General features: G+C 46.0%; 1 protein-coding gene and 1 non-coding gene across 2 annotated transcripts in view; both read left to right on the forward strand.

Moving 5' to 3' along the window:
• Nucleotides 1-1,359: 1,359 nt before the first annotated feature.
• Nucleotides 1,360-1,432, forward strand: TRNAV-AAC (transfer RNA valine (anticodon AAC)). Its single transcript has one exon. It is a non-coding gene; the product is annotated as a tRNA-Val (tRNA).
• Nucleotides 1,433-4,464: 3,032 nt separating this feature from the next.
• Nucleotides 4,465-13,973, forward strand: part of PCP4 (Purkinje cell protein 4) — a 54,702-nt gene continuing 45,193 nt past the window's right edge. The window contains exon 1 of the mRNA XM_031459812.2: nucleotides 4,465-4,572. Coding sequence (XP_031315672.1) covers nucleotides 4,564-4,572 — 9 coding nt within the window. The 5' untranslated portion in view covers nucleotides 4,465-4,563. The remainder of the gene's footprint in view (nucleotides 4,573-13,973) is intronic.

Here is a 13,973-nt window from a genome sequence, read left to right on the forward strand (position 1 = left end):
TCTCCCGAATTGGGACAAGGGGGCCAAGACTTTGTTGGATGTGTCTGAATGGCATGGTGACTCTGGGCAAGGCAGCTCCCTTGGGCTGAGAGCAGGCTCCCTGAGGACTGAGTGGAGCACTGAGCCCATCACCATCGCCAACGGGCAGTAGCTGGGGAGTGAGCGCTTCCGTCCTGGGAGGGCGGGGGTCTGGGGCATCCAAAAGGGTGTCCTCTCCAGAAAGAACCCCAGCCACAGACTGGATGTCCCAGTCTGCTTGGGTTTCCACAACAGAGGGCCACAGATGGGGGCAGCTTAAACAGCAGACGCCTTTTCTTTCATGATTCTGGAGGCTGGATGGCCAAGATCAAAGTGCCAGCAGGGCTGGCGTCTCCTGGGGCTTCTCTCCTTGGGGTGAGGATGCCGTCTCCTCCCTGTGTCTTCACGTGGTTGCCCCTCGGTGTAGGCAGTCTGTGTCCTGACTCTTCTTACCAGGACACCAGACGTATTGGATTAGAGCCCATCCATACGACTTCATTTCACCTAATTCCCTCATTAAATAGTCCCACGGGTCTTAGGATTTCCATGTGTGCATGGGAGGGGGTGGGGGGCCATTACAGTTCAGCCCGTAGCACCGGACAAGTGGGCTGGCTCTGCAGAATCACTGATTTGTTGCTGGAGAGTGAACTGGAAGACTTCACCTGTGTCGGAAGCAAAGATAGAATAATTAAGGACACAACAAAGGACCCAACAAATTAAGGACCCAACAGTTCTGACCGCTGACCCGGCTGCGAGATGGGAGAGCCCTACCAGCAGGCCATCAGATTGGCCTTGAGCAAGGGACCCGGGCTGACGTGTCGGAGAAGGGGCTCTTTGAACACAAACACCCACTGACCTTTTCATCAAAGAGAGCGCTGTGGAGGGCAGGCATGCTGGCTCTGCGGGCCGTCCAGGCAGTCCCCATCCCAGGGGCAGATTTGGACATTTAATTGGGCTGAAAGGGACTGCCGGCTCTAAGGTGACCTTTTCATCCATAAACTGGGAGGGATTTAAACCTTAAGAATGGTAGAGGCTTCAGGTAAGATTGCAACCCTTGGAATTAGCCAATGAGATGAGCAGAGTTCTGTGGAACTGGGGCAGATGGATGTGACTGTACGTGTCCACCTCCTGCATAATCCCTCTTTCTCTCCTACTGGTGATGCCCTTTGCAAAGACAGAGTGACCTCACCGAGGGTCAAGGTGGGGTGGAGGGTTGGATATGTAAACGCAAGTTATTTTAGGTGAGAAAGAGACACGGGGGCAACAGGGGGCAGAGAAGAGAGAACTCAAAGATAAACTTTCAATACCTCCCAGAAATAATAATATGTATGCATCTAGAGGGGAGGGTATAGCTCAGTGGTAGAGTGTGTGCCTAACATGCACGAGGTCCTGGGTTCAATCCCCAGTACCTCCATTAAAATAAATAAACCTAGTTACCCCTCCCCAAGTAAACTAGTTAATTAAACAATAAAACAAAATATTAAAAAATGTATACATCTATTATCCATGTTGGCCAGTGAAGGGCAACCTCTAGGGCAGAGAAGGGAGGGGACAACACACGTGTCAGGCTGGGGGGAGGAAGCGGGACTAAAATGCAAGGTATTTGCTAAACCCTTGGAAGGCCACCACTGAACATGTCTATTAATCTATTTTTTCTTTAAAAAGGCAGTAAAACCCAGTCATGTAGGTTGAAAGCAGGTCAGTCTTGACAGCAATTTTTTCAAAAAATGGTTTAAAAAGTTGGCTTAAACTCTGACGGCAGAGAGATGTTGGAAATACCCTCTTTTCTCATTTTCAAAAGAGAAAATTCTCAGATGTTAGCTTTGGAAAGTGAGTCTAATTTTGTGGGGAAAAAAGAGTCTTCTTTACAGAGCGGCGTCCACACTCAGTGAGCGCAGAACATGGGCTTGTGCGGTCAGGGCGACAGCCGACAGGGGCGGGGTAGTTTCATGCTCCTGCAGGAGGTTTAAAAAGCCAAGGAGGTGGGAGACCAGACGTGGTAAACGGCACTCACAGGAAGGGAGCATTACAGTAAAGAAATGCTTCCAGGGGAGGTTTGTAGAATTAGGTTGCGTTTCCGCACTTGTAGGTAGAACCTGGGTAGCCTCCTGGCTCTGGGCCACGTGACGTTTAGAAGTTGGCACAGGGCTCCAGCCTGTAGGCGGGATTCACATTCAGGGTAGCAGGAAGCAAGGTGGGGGATGGCAGGCAGGAGCCCGCCAGGTCCGCCCATCAGGGTGGGGAGGGCTGAGTCTCTGGGGTGGGGACTGTGTAGTCACCAAGGGACTATATTTGGCTTGTGGTTGATGAGCAGTGAAGGCAGAAGGGAGGGATGACACCAGCCAGTGATGCTGGACCACGAATCCTCCATGATGGCCCTCCACAACCCTCCCGTTGTGAAGCCTTCCACATTCAGGGATTCGGATCGTGCTGTATGAAAGTCTGCTGGAAAGTGTTAGGTCATCAATATACACTGTCCCTATAAATAAGCCCAGAGGAAGATTTTGAAAGATTGCCTGGTCCAACCCAGCACCTTCCGGCAGGCTCACACTTCCAAGAAGATGAAAATAATCTATCCACATTACATATTTTTTCATAAATTACAGAACCACATGTCTGTATTTTAATTCAGCAAGGCTGAAGTATTCCCCTAGATCTAATATATGAAGCTGTAGATCTAATTCTCCTGAAGTTCTTTCAAAATTTATTTCCCAGCTCAATGTATTTAGTGTATATATTTTCACTTAGGTTGGCAGGTATGAGGTTTTAATATCTCTATATTACCAGTGGGGGAAATGAGACACTGAGGGATGGACAGGCTTGGCCAAGGTCACAGAGAAAACTATCGCTCACTTCAAGGACCAAAGTCCTAAGCTTCTGGTTCATGATTCCATCTGCCATGTGATGTGGTGTTTGGCTGACCTGAGGAACATCGCATGGTAGTGATGTGCAGAAGCTGTTTAAATAGGATTGGTGCCTGTAAGAGCCAACAGGGGCCATGCAGATGCCAAAAGGAGGTGGGGTGGGGGAAGGGCAGATGGGCAGGAGGGAGCCTGGAAGTTTGGAAGGAGTGAATGAGTGACGTGTGTGTGTCCTATGACTGCCTCAAGCAGTGTTTCTCAGATCCGACTGCTCATCAGAACCTCACGGCCAGGTTTGAAGACCATCTCTTTATTATTACGCTGGTCCCTGGGGATTCCAAGACAAGGGTGGTGGAATCTTTGCAGTCCTTGGTCTGATGCAGTCATTGGTGTCACTGCCCCAAGAGAATGGATGGAGCTCAGAGGTGTGGTCCAGGTGCCCAACCTGGGACATGACAGAAGGAGCATTCAGTGCCTGGGGAGCTGGCCAGCGAGCACACATGGAGATGTGCTGGGGGCACACTCATATGCATCGGGTGTAACCTGTGGGCGCTGATTTTCCCTTGGGCAGCTAGGTTCTCTCTCTCTGTGGCTGCACTCAGCATTTGCCTTGTGTTTTTTAGAACAGACACAAGCCCACAGGTCGATTTGCAAGAGGGCTCCCTGACCAGTGACCAGACCCAGCAGCCACACGCATCTCAGTTCCCATCACATTGGCCGTGATGTCTGCCTTGTACAAGTCCAGGGCCCACTTGGATGCTCTTCAGGGTCTCACGAGTCCAGGTGTGGGCCCAAGAATCTTCACAGCCAGGCTGGACAGGCAGATTCCAGGGTCAAAGCTGTGGTCACAGCGTGACTCTCCAAGTCCATGACGCCATCTGCTCACGTCCTCCTGCCAGGGGATGAGTACCCGGGGTACAAGCAGGCTGGCGGATATGGGGTTGGAGGAGAGGAGTGGAAAATATTCAGGTCTGAAGGCAGAGGCTTGTGCTACAAAGGCAGGGGAAACGGCAGCCCCGGAGAAAAGCAAGAGGCGGGTGAGATGCCTGGCCTCCGTGTTTCCAGAACAGCTCTTCCTTCGAGAAACAAGCCTCCAGTCCACTGCCACTGAACATGCATTTTCCCACACGTCTAAGTCCTGTAACCTCTTGAAATCATGAACAATGGCAATCCTAGAATGATCTGTGTACCTTCGACTATGACTCTTTTTTTTAAATTGAAGTATAGTCAGTTACAATGTGTCAATTTATGGTGTACATAATGTCCCAGCCATGCATATACATGCATATATTCATTTTCAGATTCTTTTCTCATTAAAGGTTATTATAAGATATAGAATATAGTTCCCTGTGCTATACAGAAGAAATTTGGGGTTTTTTAATCTATTTTATATGTAATGATATGTATATTATTTGACTCTCTTGTAATCTGTCGTTTCCTCTCCCTGGCTGGGCTTGGAGCTGGGACCAAGCCCGCCTTCCTCCTTTGCTCCACTAGGTGGCCCTTGCTGCTCTCAGATATCTGCCAGGCGTTCAGACAGGTGAATGCATTTCATTGGCTCACGGGAGGCATGATGCCATCGGGCAGCCCTTTTTAAGAGAAAAGCCAGGACCGTGGAACAGCGACCCCTGAGCAGTGCTGTCCGTGCGAGCAGTGGGGATCCCGGAGCTGCTGTTAAGGCATCATGAGTGAGGTGAGCGGGGCTTCTACTCTCCCAGGGAAACTTGGGGGTGAGAAGGGGCTTTGCGGAGCAGCAAGGCTCAGCAAAATGAAGGGATTCCAAGTGGTGAGAGCACATCGACCCTGTGACTGTTGGCCTGGAGGACGGACACTCCTCCTGTCTCGGTTTGCATGGCAAGGGCAGAAATTGGTTAAGTTGGCAACTTTTAAACATTCACCTCAGATAGAGAGAGGGATTAACTGTTTGCTTCCGATTTAAAGGTGACTTTGGAAAGTGCTTTGAGATTTAGACCTCAGAAGAGAAAGCTGGGTTTTTTGGGGTTTTTTTCAGTCTCTTGTGAAGATTTGCGCTACACGCAGTGTGATTTCACGTGCCTTCCTTGGTGGGTACCTTTCAGAGCGCTAGCAGGCAGGCCATCTGGCAGACGTCAGTCTTGGAAGAGAAGTGAGGGAAGGATTGCAGTGCATGGCCGTGTGGACGCACTGCCTGCACAGACTACACCTGCAGTTAATCAGAGCACCAGTGGGAGAAATGCAGATGGTGTGAACCGCGAAATATCTGTGTGTGTGAGTGTGGGGCCCAAGACCCGAGAGACCCTGGCAGGAGACGAGCTCCAGTTTTCAATGAAAAGTCACTTCTCTGAATATGTTTATCCAGAAGATAGTTTGTTGGGGCAAACTGATAGTTCATTGTATTTTTAAATGATCACATTCTCTGTCTTCCTTTTAAAAATGGCAGATTTGGGGTTTGACAGCACCACCCTCTAATTTTACTTGGTAATCGAGACAAATTCATTTTCATTTCCTTTTGGTTGGCACTTAAATAATTACTTTTAAAAATCTTTTGTCTGTCTTTTTTTTTTTTTCTTTTTTTGACAGACTGGTGATCCTTTTTTTGGACTCTAGAGTAAAATTAACAACTTCAGAAATAAAATGCCTCTTCCTGGCTTTTATCTCTCTGATGGGTGGTTTTTGGTATAAACATGACAGGAATCCTGAGCTGGCAAAACGTTATAAAATTTAGAAATGGGGTTTGGGATGGGGCCAAGGGCTTGGGCGAGGATGTGGGCAAGTGTGTGAGGAGGAGGGTGGGGAGGCTGAAACCATCCAGCAGCAACAGCAGTTATCACCACAGCAGCTCCCGCTTGCCCAGCGTCCCCAGTGCGCAGCAGGGTGTCTAGTTACCTTATTTGAACTTCCCTGACAACCTGTGAGGTAGGTGCCATTGTTATGCCCAGTTGACAGCTGAGGCATGGAGACGTTCAAGGTCAGCTGGCTCAAAGCCACCGGCTAGTGAAGGGCAGGGCTGGGACTTGGGTGGGTCTTGATGGCCAAACTGCGCGTGGAGTTCTCTGAACAGGGTGAACCATGGATGCCAGTGCAGGAGAAAGAGGCGGAGGGCGGGAGTGGGGACCCTCCCACTGGCTGTCACCCCGTCTTCAGCAGAGGCTCCTGAGCTTTCCAGAATGCCTCATCTTGGCGGTGTCCACTGCACAGTGGGTCCCCAGGGAGAGAGCACGGGTCCCAGAGCTCACCCATGATAAGGATCACAACCTCCTTCCTGCTGAATGTGTAATTAGGGCAGCTTTGCAGCCTCAGCCCCGCCCCCGCCTCCCCATTCCATCAGTAGGCAGGCAATTGCAAGAACTCTGCAGTAGTTCCCTTAATGTTGATACAATCCCACAATGTGAGCAGCTCACACCTTTGCCTCCCTTTGCTGCCCATCAGATGCCTTCCAGTTCCCTCCACCTTTCTCCCTCTGGTCCTGGTCCCGCCTGCTCCCATCCCCCCACCCCCACCTCCTGTGCAGCCCCCATCCTCTGGCCACCCGCTGAGTGACCAGCTCTTTGGCTGATCTCCAAGTTTCCAGAAGCGTGGTCCTCGGAGAGCGGGAATTTGTCCTTTGGCTAAAACTTAAATCTGCGTAAAACATTTAATAAAGTTGAACAGAAGCTCCTTTCTGGGAGGAGAACTGGATCCCTTCTCCACCCCCTCCCCAGTGTCTCCCCAAGCTTTTCTTTAGCTGGATGAGTTACACGTGGCTTCTAGTTTTAATAACTCTCAGCGGCGATGGATTTCAGATATTGTTGACGTACCCATGTAACTAATTACCCCGAGGGCTGAATAAATGGATTTTGTCAGACTTTCCTCCGACTTCAGGATTTACTTGATTCTGATGGGAAAACAGATCCTGATCCAGCTGTTAGGGCTTAGCTCCAGCTGCAGAAATTCCCAAGTTCACAGCTGCGTCTTGAGTCAGTGCAGGAGCTGGGCTGGGAGGAGAGGTTGCCAAAGAGCCAAGCGCTCCCCGGGGTGGCGCTGTTCTTGCGGGGCCTGCTGCCTTTGGTGGGGGCGCTTCGCCTGGAGCTGGCTCTACACTGGGCGACTTTACAGGGGCAAAATGTCTTCTTTCTCCCCTTTGACATTGCTTTTTAGGGGGAATGGCACGTGATTGAAAAGAGCAGCTCAAGTGTAGCGAGGAAAGTGAGGTCCAAATTTAGGGCAACGTGAGAGAATGGAGGTGGTTTGTGGGGGTGTCTGATTTGCATTTCAGTATTAAAGTGTGTCAGATGTGCCGGAACAGTCTACGAGATGAGCTGGAAGACAATTTAGCAGGGATCAAAATGCAGGCTTAGGTGCATTCGCTGGATCAGAAATCCTAACCACCAAGGTGGAAGTTTACAAAAGGCATTCTTGTCTCTCCCTGCTGGACTCCCTGCACAGAAGACGAAGAAAAAGAGCCTCCCTCTGTTTCAAACAGACCTAAACTGTTTGACAACAAGTCCCACCAACAATGACAGGCAACCCCGTTTTCTCATTCAGGCATCTGGTTTTAGGTTGCTTTTCAAAAGAACTTATTCAGAGGAGCTAGGAGCAACATTTGAATGCACAGAGGCACACATTTGGAGAGTTGATTTGAAACATGACACACACCATCACCCTGTGTGTGTGTGGGCCTCCCCGCTGTGTAACGCGTCAGCTGACAGCCATTAATTAGACTTGAGGCCCTTTGGGGGCACGGTCCCCAAATGCTTGTGTATTGCTGCCACAGCCTCTCTTCTTGCTTCGGCTTGGATGGGATGTTGCAACTCCGTGCCGGGCTTCTCGGCCTTTCTCCCATCCAGACATTGGCCACAACACAAGGACCACACCTGTCAGAGGCGTGGCTTGAATACACTGGGGGCATTTAAGGGCAAATCTTGAGACTCTCAGGGCTATCCTTCGCACAGAATCAGAAGCTACTTGCCTTACCATAAAATCTCTAAATGCAAGTGGAAAGCAGTGAACAGCATTATTCCGGACAGAGGTTGCCAGGGGAGGCTAATGCCACTTATGTCTTGTGATGAGGGCATGGAAAATAAATGATGTTTTCCCAAAAGGAGCCATTGATTTAAAAACCACATACGACGCTGGTTTAGGGCTTCACTTGTTAGCTGTCAGGGTGCCTCTTTGGTGAGACAAATAATAAGATGAAAAAGATCTAAAATAAGAATTACACTAGTTCCTATGATGTAACAGTGAGCCAAAATGCCAATGAGGGGGTAAAGGTCCTCAAGGGACCGTGCAATTTAGACCCGTTAAGCACAGATTCTGAGGGTTACTGTGTAAGACGTAGATTTTTGCACCTGGCCCCAAAGGCTTAGCAAGATGAGGTCCAATGAAAATTCAATTTCTTATGTAATTTTGACCTCCTTTGGGGTTGTACCTGCAGCCAGGAAGATCCAGAAAGATCCATACAGTTTTGCTGGATCACGTAATGGTAGATGCTCTCTCTACGCCGACTGGGGACGTTAGGTCTTGAAAGACACCGATTACAACTTGGGGTCAAGGTTCAACATTTCCCAAGTGGGAGGAGGCCACAGTTCAGCCAGAAGCTGTGTTTGCCAGGCTGATGACTGCAGTGGATCGCTGTAAGGTTCATTTCCCCAATCCTGCATGTTACTAACGCATGCTGTGGGACTGAGAAGCCTCACTGCTCTTCTCTTTTGAATTCTAAGAATGCCAGAATGCAAGATGGCTTGTTTTTTTTCAGAAAGAAAAATTGAATAAATGACTCACAATTGATTTAACTGAAGATTTGGTGGAATAGTGTGACCAAGATGAGGCAAAGAGTGTGGCTTTTTGTCACGGAAAGTGCCTTGAATTTACGATGAACACGTTTTCTCTGCAGTATTTTTTTCAAATTCTAGTTTCTGCGCTCGGTGCTTTGTTGGGGGTGTTATAGGTGAAAGGCATTCATGGTTTGTCTGGGGTCCTTCTGTTCTTAGTCCACTGGGCACACTGTACTGTTTGAACACCTGAGTAATATGAGCCCAAGCCTGGGGTTTTCCATTAATTTAGAATGACTTTCTAGAAAGGGCCTCATAATGAGGGAGAAGAAGGACTTTCGGGGGTGAATATCTGCAGGTTTGTATCGTATTTGACTAATACTTTCATAAAACAGCAATAAGGTGATGCTGTCAAAGTGTTACCTTAATCTGTCTGGGCTGCTGTAACCAAGGACCACAGACTGAGTGGCTTATAAACAATAGAAATTTATTGCTCACAATTCTGGAGGCTGGGAGTCGGAGATCAGGTACAGCACGGTCGGGTGAGGGCTCCCTTCTGAGGGGCAGAGGTCCTGCGTCCTCACGTGGTGGGAGGGGTGAGGGAGCTCTCTGGGGTCTCTTTTATAAAGACACTAATCCCGTTCGTGAGGGCTCAGATCACCTCTCAGAGGCCCCGCCTCTTAATGCCATCACCTTCGAGTGTTGGGATTTCAGTGTGTGAATTTGGGGGGGACACAAACATCCAGATCATAGCAAGTATTACTGGCTACACTTTTTTTATTAGAACCACCTTACCTAGACTGTGAACATCCTGGCATCATCCACAGACTTGGCTCCTGGTTTGGCTCTTGGCAAATTTCAGTTACTGGATGAATTACGAGATTTCAGCGTGTAGACTTACCCGTTCATGTGACCAACGGACCAGCACCCTCTTTTCTAAATGTTGAGATTTGTGGTCCCGGTAGGTTTGGAGAGGAAAATTTCTCCCTTTTTTTCTTCACTCCAGGTTTGGAACCTGTGCTTGCCATTTAAATCCTTTTACATTGGAAATGGGTGCATTGTTACACCTGCAAAATAAATGCTTTCATGGCAGGCAAAGAAAATGAGAATCTCAACAGAAAGAACGCGTGACATTTGGGAAAATGTCAAGGAAAATAGGGATCTGAAGGAGGGATGGAGAATTCTAATATCCTCCAGTTTGGGGTTGTTCGCTGAGACTATTTCACTTCAGATAAATTCTGTGAAATTCAAACAAAGAGGGATGGTGGCCCCAGGGGCAGAGCCCATGAATACCTTGAAGAAAACAGCTGCTGTGTTGAAATAAAAAACCAATTTGACTGGGGTTAGAGGAGAATAAGAAAGAGTCCAAGCTGATCTTTAGTAAGGTAGCTCCTCGTGCCCAACAATAGTCAGCCAAACCGTAAATTCTGGAAGATTGTTGAAGGCACAGTATATCTAGCATCCAGAAAACAAGTTGCATATTTAAATATTATAGTTAAATTGCCAATATTAATATTGATTAGAACAAATATTTTAACTATGGTTGCATATTTAAATATTTCAGATTCACTTATATTTGAAATAGGAATATATGGCAATTCATATGCAAAAAAAGATCAACCCATATTTGTCCTCCTGGGAAGCTGGACACTGAACTGTGCGTCAGCGCCACTCTGCAGTGTAATGGGGTCTCTCTCACTTTCCTATTATCTCCAGGCACAAAGTATTTATTATTCTTCCAATCTTTGCAATGAGATGAGGCATAAATAATGAATGGAGAAACGTTTTCCATTTGATTTGGTGCAGGCACCCTTTGGGTATGGATGTGAGAATGTTTTATAGCCCGTCGTTTTGTGTCATGCGTCAAAAACACCCATCAGTGGCCCAAACCCATAAATCCAACATCTATTTCTGGGCTGTTTTACACGAACGACTCAGCATGAGTTACACATTCCAGGCATCAGTCTGCTTGAATATTGTTTGTGCCTCGCAAATAGCCCTAAATTTATGCTTCAGAATCTCACTGAATTACTTCTTGTGCCGTTTCTGAAAGGGAAATGCTTGGCCATATTTATAACATTGCCAGTGGAAAAATCAATCACCCACTAAATGCCATTATTTTATATTTTACTCTTAAACTGCCACCTGGTAAGGAAAAGGAAGACAAATTAGAATCATAAAGCAGGAAGGTAATCACCCACAAATTGAAAACTCCCCTGCGGGTTATCTAAGGGGAAGATGCCAAAAGGCGTGAGCCGGCGGAACTACTCAAACGGGGTCATCCTCTCACGATGGCGCTATTATGGAGAGCAGGGGTCCTTCTCTCTGGGGGGGTCTCTGCTTCCAGTTTGAGGACACTGGTGGACTTCGCCAAATTTAAGATTCTTACGTATATCATTGCCTTATTAAGTAGTGTCCACTTTCTCATGAGGGGCTGTTAGAAAAACATTAATTTATCTTCTTGAGCCTGGTAAAATGGCTAAGGTACCTAGGATTTTCTTTTCCACATTTCCCCATGCCTCTTTTTTTTTAATTGAAATATAGTCAGTTCATAATGTTGTGTCAATTTCTGGTGTACAGCATAATGTTTCAGTCATCCATACACATACATATATTCGTTTTCATATTCTTTTTCATTATATGTTACTACAAATATTAAATATAGTTCTCTGTGCTATGCAGAAGAAACTTGTTGTGTAACTATTTTTCCCCATGCTTGTTTGGTGTGCAAAAGAGTCCCTGAGGCCATGAATTAGTCAAATTGTGAGTCAGCTGGAGATCACTCATGGTGTTGGCCGCCTCACCTGGGAGGGTCAGAGGTCATCCGTAGGCATGAGTGTTGACACAAACCTGCCCACATCCAAGGTGGCCAAGCGTGTTGAGCCCTGCTTTAAAAATCCTATCTCTTCATGTGTCTCAAAGCGCTAAAGATGGAGATACAACAACAAAACTTCAAACCGTGACGCTGTAGGAACTCCTCCTGCAAACAATTCAAGGTGCTTTGAAAGGACTACGTTATCTCCCTTGTGGATGCAAAAGGAGAGAAAGCGTCTATCCAAAGGGAGATTCTTTGACTTTTTACCATGAGCTGTCATTATTCTAATAATAACTATCCACAAGTATTTAAAAACTAACATTCAAAGCTTATCAACTTTTTGGGAACCATTGCCTCCGTCTTTCTGCAGATCCACGACAGAACAATGGCATAGTATCCACAGTGACCATCAGTATCAATCCTCAAAAAGTGTGGTCCTCAAAGTTTTTGATAGTGCACCCTCTCAGGAGGAAAATAAGAGCATGCATGCACAATACAGTTTTACTTACTTTAAAATTGTGTATGTACATGCTAATGTGCTCATATATTAGGTGCAGTTCTAAAGTATACAAAAATAAACATTGAAAAGAATGAGAGAATGATGATATAAACTATAGATACCTTGCTGATTGTGATGGCTTTACTAACCCAAGTCAAAATTTCAGGGCACCACATATACTCATGAGAGGTGATTGTTGATGGAAGAGCATGGAACTCTAGGATTCAAATAGTCTTGGTGACTTCATTTCTTTTTAAGCCGAATTTGTTGATCGTGGTTTTAAAGCTTGTATTGGTGCTTGTGTAGACATTCCAATAGTAGAAGGGTTATGTAGAGATTCCATCATTTCCTTGTTTCTTCAGCTGGGGGTATTCGTATTACTTTCAACCTGTGAAATTTTATGCAGGAATGTTTTAATTCCTGTAAAAAACATCATAAAATGTATCACCTTATTCATTTTTAAGTGTATCATTCAGTAGTGTGGTTCACTTACTTTGTTGGAAACAGATCTTCAGAACTTTTTCAATTGGCAAAACCGAAATTCTACCCAATGTACAACTCCCTTTTCCCCTCCGTCTATCCCCGCTAACCACCTGTCTGCTTTCTGTTTCTTTGAATTTGACTACTCTAGGTATCTCATATAAGTGGAACTATACTATATTTGTCTTTTTGTGTGTGTGTGTGTGACTGGCTTGTTTTATTTAGCATCATGTCCTCAAGTTTCATCCATGTTGTAGCAGGTGACCATGCAGGAATATTTTAAAGCCACTTACCTACTGCAGGGAGATTAGGTTGATTACAGGTAGATTGTATAAGCTATAAATCCTCTTACCCGAGTGCAAGGACCCGCAGTGCAGCACATTGTGATACGCCAAGAACAAGTTAAGGGTGAGGGTGTTCTGGACAATCCTCCATCATGGGAGTTCCACTCTTTCCTACCTACCAAATGATGGTGTCAATATCAATCCAGATATTGGCTGTTGATGAAATCTTATTTCTTTCTTATTGATCCTAAACTGATATAAATAGACATTCTAAAATTCTCTTTATCATGCATTGTTGTGAGAGTTGAGCACCTTATAACACCAGAAGTGTCATTCATACTGCAGTCGGTGTCAGTGGCGCCCCCTAGAGTTGTGCTGTGCACAGCCTGTGCAGCTGAACATGGTGGTCCTGTCCCTGCCTAGAGTGCAGCCGGCCTCCTTAAAGACTATTGACCTAGAGAAAGACTGTCATTTCTATAGTCCTGCTTAGAATTCAGGGAATTCAAGGAGGCTCTGTTGTCATTTCATTCAAAATAGTCATTTTAAAATAGGGAACTGAGTGCCAGAAGGCTAACTTTGTTCAGAATCACAGAGTTTCTTGAGGTAAAGCCAGGCCAGGTTTCGCTTACACATTTCCTGTCCCATTAAATTTCTCATTTTCTGTCATATCCTGGATATAGCCCAATTTCTTTTATACCTGCCCCAATTCCATTCAGGACTTGGACATGAAATATATTAAAAATAATATCGTCCTGGATTTTTTTTTTAAGTCTTGAGTTAAAAAAAAGAACAACTACAGAAATCTTGACAATGTTGGCGTTGCTACCCCTGTGCAGTATCTCATAAGATCTCTGTTGACAAAGTTTTCTTCTGCCTCTCCTGAGAGATTTCCCTTGACTTTGAATTTACACCAATGGCCTTCATTCCTTACCTTGCCCTCCTGTATTCTGTTTTAATAAGAGAAACCATCCTGAATCCCCAAAGTAAAACTCATAGAAAACATCTGCCCAGGAAAGGGTGGCCTTTTCTATGGTCAAAATCATGACCAACCTCGGAGACACTGTGGATTCACTTCCACACCACCACAATAAGGCAAGTCACGTGATTTTTTGTTTTTGGTTTCCCAGTGTATGTAAAATTTATGTTTACACTGTACTGTAGTCTCTTAAGTGTGCAATAGCGTTATGTCTAAAAGAAAGTACATACCTTAATGAAAAATATTTTATTGCTAAACAATGCTAACCATCATCTGAGCCTTCAGAAAGTCATAATCCTTTTGCTGTAGAC

This window comes from Camelus dromedarius, chromosome 2, assembly GCF_036321535.1.
Source record: "Camelus dromedarius isolate mCamDro1 chromosome 2, mCamDro1.pat, whole genome shotgun sequence".
NCBI lineage: Eukaryota > Metazoa > Chordata > Mammalia > Artiodactyla > Camelidae > Camelus > Camelus dromedarius.